The 4,996-nt window shown below is 52.4% G+C and overlaps 2 protein-coding genes across 4 annotated transcripts in view; both read left to right on the top strand.

Moving 5' to 3' along the window:
- The window catches only part of SLC29A3 (solute carrier family 29 member 3), a 9,428-nt gene extending 6,711 nt beyond the window's left edge, over window positions 1-2,717 (top strand). Inside the window, exon 7 of the mRNA XM_010714516.2 lies at window positions 2,481-2,717. Coding sequence (XP_010712818.1) covers window positions 2,481-2,717 — 237 coding nt within the window. The remainder of the gene's footprint in view (window positions 1-2,480) is intronic.
- A 939-nt stretch (window positions 2,718-3,656) lies between these two features.
- CDH23 (cadherin related 23) overlaps window positions 3,657-4,996 on the top strand; it is a 131,356-nt gene continuing 130,016 nt past the window's right edge. For all 3 annotated transcript variants that reach the window (XM_019617525.1, XM_010714300.2, XM_031554395.1), the window contains exon 1: window positions 3,657-3,891. In XM_019617525.1, the coding sequence (XP_019473070.1) occupies window positions 3,672-3,891 (220 nt within the window). In that variant the 5' untranslated portion in view covers window positions 3,657-3,671. The remainder of the gene's footprint in view (window positions 3,892-4,996) is intronic.

The raw sequence follows: 4,996 nt of genomic DNA, 5'->3' as shown, positions 1-4,996 counted from the left end.
GCCAGGAGTTTGGGAGCAAAGCAAATGGACCAAAAGGCTTGACTGCAGGGTAGCAATGAGAATGCCTGAGCAGTCAAAGAAACCTTTTCCTTGTTAAAATGCCCCTGGAAACGGGCATCTCGCTGCATGAAACCTGAATGGTGGCGTGGAACCAGAGGTACTTCAGCCCTTGGAGCCTTCAGTGAGCCTAGAGGGTGAACAGCAGCAGGGCAGAGGGATTTCTCCAAGGAAGGGGAAACCTTGGTGTGTGCAAAGGAGATTCCACTTGCACTTCCTCATGCATTGATTTTTCCAGATGATTTTTCCAGCCTGTGGCTGTTTGCTTTTCTGTGCTACTGGGTGCAGTTGTGAAGGCAGTGATAGTGTACACTACCCTACTGATCTGCAGGTGAATCCTAAGGAAACTGAAACGTGAAGAGGTCTTCTGTGTTTTTAATGTGCCTTTAGCCTGTGCTAAAGAGGGTCTGTAAAATCGGGGAGAATTGCTGAAGGGGCTCTGATGTTACAATTACTGAGTTCACAGCAGAAAATTGATTAATTTCAGCAAATGGGTGGCATGACAGTCCCCAGGTACTTTCAGGGGGGTGAGTTACTGTAACACCCCATAATAGGGTGTATGATGAAGAGGAGAAGCTTTACAGTGCTCAACTTTGCACACATGGGCTCTGCAGTCAACAGCACAAGCACTAGTGGTGGCATTAACCACCATTATGTCTTTAGCTTCAGGTGGCCTTGGTGTGCTTTTAAAGACAGGTTAGAGGTCCTCTGCTCTGTGTCGTTTGGTTTTCCCCACGTACCAGGTGTTATGAGGTCTGATTCATTTATTGGCTGCTTTGCACATCTGTCCATCCTCTCCATGATGTTACACAGTGAAATTACCGAATACCTCTCAAGACAGGACTTGATTGTCTGATACCGTTGGTAATAAAGTTAATTCTGTGTAAATGCTGGTGCCTGGAATGATTTCTCTTGGAGATGCTGTGCAGGCTGGGACACAACTCGGATTCCTTTCTGCCATGACTGACCACGTCCTGTAGTGCCACTCCCCATGTGCATGATGGGATGGAGCCAGGTTGCATGGAGCCAGAGTCCAAAAAGGCTCTGCCAGATGGACTCCGGCTCGTACCACCTCCTCAGCTGCTTCACGGAGATGAGCAGAGCTGTAAATGTTTTCACTGTGTTTCGCTATTGACGTGTGTTGGAGAGGTGCAACTCTGCTGTAGTTCTGAAGGTGAACCTGGTTGTCAAACACTCTGACTTCCTAAACTTTCTTTGCAGCAGCCTGGAGCCAAATGATACCAGCTTGGCTTCTTCTCACCCTCGCTATTGTGGATTCAGACACCCAGCTAAGGTAGACCAGTGCTTGCTGAGGGCTTTGCGTGGTGCAGAGGGAACCTGACCATGATCTGGCTGCTGGGGAAAGGACCGCCATGATCTCTGCAGGGCTTGGCATGGAGCGAGCCTAGCAGAATCTTGCAGAATTCATGAGCGTGGACTCATGAAGTGAAACTCAATCAAAACTCTCCTGGATGCCTGCTTGCTGCCAAGGGGAAGAGCTGCTGATTGTGCAGTGCCCAGAGTTGGCGCTGCTGCCAAAACAGCCCGCGGTGCCACTGTGCCCTGCCCTGCCTCCTGCACCCGCCTGGGCTCCACAGCCAAACAGCCACGGGAGGGCAGAGGCTGTGAAATGGAAGAACAAAAATGGAAAGATGGTACAGAGAGGGGTTGGATGGAAGGGCAGGAAGTGGAGGAGATGCATCTGTTGCAGCTTCTGCTCAAAAGAGAATGGCTGAGCCTGTGCCCAACCCTTTTTGTGTGCTTTCTGTCCTTCGTGGTGCCAGCTATTCTGCTGCCAGTTCTGGAGCCTGTGTGTGCAGGCTCTGAGGGCTTTAAAGCCAACCAGCGTGCTCTGGGAGGAAAGGAAATGTGTGTTATGGCATGATGCTTGCCTCACATGGGTTGCAAGTGACTTTCTGATGTCCAAAGCCTTACGTGGGCTGTCTCCTCTGCTGAGTGATGGAAACAATGCCTCCTGCCACCTCTCCATCTGCAACCCATGGTCCAGAGCCCTTGGCACAACACTGCGAACGTTTGGCAGGTGGAGGCATCTTTGAAACCACCCCGCTGTCCTCCAGCATCGCCTTGGTGGTGATGCACACTGGCATGACAGAAGAGAAGCTGCCTCCTGCCCTGCTGTGCATGCTTTTTGGGGCAGGATCCATCCTTTTAGTGTTTGGTCAGGATGCTGGGTCAAAAGCAGCTGTGGCAGCTTTGTATTTGGTGGCTTGATGCCTGGAGCTAGGACTGCAAGGATGGAGGTTTGTGGTACCCATCACTGTGGGGACAACAGCTCCATGCAGGGCATCCTCTCAGCATCACAGAGCATCCTGATGTCTGCAGCCAGGACTGCCCCCAACAGCCCTTCAAGAGAAAGATCTATCCCATCTCACTCCATCCCTTAACCGTTTTTCCCTCTGCAGATGCTGGCTGAGTGGAAGCTTTCTTTGGCTTGGCAAACCTCCACGACTTTGCAGCCTGAGCCAGAGCACGACTGGAAACCCCAAACCCCAGCTCGGGGGCCCCATTCCCGGCAGCTGAGCCGAGCAGAGCCGGGACCCCGCAGCCAGCTCTTCCCCCCACTCCGCCCCGCACAACAGCTCTACTTTGAAACAGCATCAGCCAGCTGCAGGCTTACCCGGCTGCCGTGCTCCTTCTGAGTGCTTTATGGGGTAATTTGTACTATATTTACACGGCGGCAATAAACAGTTTTTAAAATGGGAGCAAAGAAAACGCTGCTGAATGAATTGTTGCAAAAAGGCCCCGTTTGCTATTCCAGCAGGGGGGAAGAAGAAGGGATAAAAATCACCGTCCTAGGGACATTCTGTTCGTCAGAGTTGGGTATTTTTTCCTTGATTTGTGTGCCTAGCGCGAGGAGAAGAAGCCGCAGATGCATGCTGAATTCTGCAGGGAACATATGCATGCATTTAAATCATTTACAGCATTTACTGGTGCAATTGTAAAGCACATTATTTTCCTGCATTTGTAATTAGGCTCTAACCAGATGGTGAAGGACTGTAGCTTGTGATTAGAGCGGCTTGTGCTCTGCTGGGCTGCGCCGCGAGAACAACGCGCGCTCGGAAAGTTTCTCTCCTTGTTCATCACCCCGATGGCAACGTGTGGTCGGGCCCACTGGACCTCCATCTCCAGAAGTCGAGCCCTGCTCTCAGCTGGGGTGTGAGGGAAGTGTCCTGGAACCGGGGCGGTGAGGTGCTGGCACAAGGTGCCGCGCGGTGCTGCGCCTGCAGATGGCACCTCCTGCTCTGCCTGTGGAGAGCGAGAACGGAAAAGGAAAGCGGTTGCTCTGCTCTTCTGCGGGGGGCTTCGCTTTGCTCCACCCGTAACTCCTGAGTAAACAGTGTGTTCCTAACATTGGCCTGAATGCGGACTTGGAAATGAATTTGATGCCGGGCAACCGCTCACTGTCACCCACAACAACAAAAGAAAGCCGCAGCTTTAGGATGAGCTCCTGAGAGCAGACCCAGAGCAAAGGCACGAGGTGAAATTATTGGCCAGCAGCATCTCAGCTGGCTGTGGGAGTTGCCTGCACTCAGCTGCAGGGACTCGTGCTTAACCCCAAACAGCTGTAGGGGGACACCCATGAGCTGGCTCTGATGTGCGTTTCAACGTGGAGATGCCCTGTGCCACCCCCGCAGGCTTCTCATGGCTGTAGGGCACAGGGTGCAACCCCCTGCCCAGCCCAGATCAATCAGCGGAGGAACCGAAGTAATTGCATAATTAGCAGAAGCTGTGCAAGAGCCAAGGGCTTAATTATCCCCTCCTGGGTCTACAGAGGCATTTGCCAGCTGCTGTGGGAGGAAGAGGGATGCGAAGGTGAGTGTGTAAGGGTCTTTGAGGGGCTTTAGCAATACGAAGTGCTCTTGTTTGTGCTTTTAATTAAGAGCTACTTGTGGGAAGCAGTGAGGGTGTAGCTCCTAATTCTGTCACTGAATAATAAGCCACTCTGTGGAAAGACGAGGTGACCAATGCTGCCTTAATCCTTTTGGGAACCCATCTTCCTTCCTGTCCCCATCCAGATGTCTGTTGCTTGTAAGGCTACAGCCACCCATGAGATCAGTAGGGATTTCTGCAGAGGACTGGGTAGAAGCATGTGTTGGTAGCACTGTCCTGGTAACACTGGGTACCCAAGGGAGAGGTGTATAAGAATAACAACTGTATGCAGGCGCTGGCATGCCTCTGAGCGTGATACTGATGCCAGCACCCTGCCTGTATCTTGTTCCACTCATGTATGATTTACACTGGGTTTGTGGACCTGCTTGGCCCTCCTGCACAAGCTAATGTGAAAAGAAACCAGAAATAGAGGCTGAATTAAAACTTTGTGTGCCCATTGCATACCTTGGGCTGAAGTTTCTTTGCAAGAGGCAACTGCCAGTGTGCTGGTGCTAGCATGCTGCCAGAATCCTTTCCTGGGAGGGGGTTGAAGCTAGACCTTGTAATAAGGGGGAGATGTGGGAGGGGCATCATGTGGGGGATGCTCTGAAGGGGTCGTGAGCTTGGACCTGTAATCTTAGAGAGAACTGAATGAACTACGTGATGTGGGCAGTGTTGAGCCTGGGCCCCATAATGGGTGTGTGGGGTGGGGGTGAGAGGGAGTGAAGGGGGAGGAGGAAGATAGTGAGCCTGGACTCCATCACTCTGGGGGGCACTTGGTCCTAAATACCATAGAACGCGGGAGGGAGTGCTCCAAGGGTTTGCTCCAAGTATGAGCCTGGACCTCATACTGTGGGAGATACACTGGGAGAGATGCTGAGCCTGAATCTCCTTATCGTAGTGGTATAGAGCCTGGATTCCATCCCCTAGAGCGTGCTGAGCTTGGTCCCCTTCCCCAGGGGATACAGAGGGGAGCCCACTTTGCTGGGCAGGAGAGTGAAATACTCCTTACCTGGGCGAGAGGCGCTGCGCCAGCCTCCTCCGCGCC

This window comes from Meleagris gallopavo, chromosome 8 (genome assembly GCF_000146605.3).
Source record: "Meleagris gallopavo isolate NT-WF06-2002-E0010 breed Aviagen turkey brand Nicholas breeding stock chromosome 8, Turkey_5.1, whole genome shotgun sequence".
NCBI classification, from domain to species: domain Eukaryota; kingdom Metazoa; phylum Chordata; class Aves; order Galliformes; family Phasianidae; genus Meleagris; species Meleagris gallopavo.
This window is presented reverse-complemented; position numbering and strand designations above follow the sequence as displayed.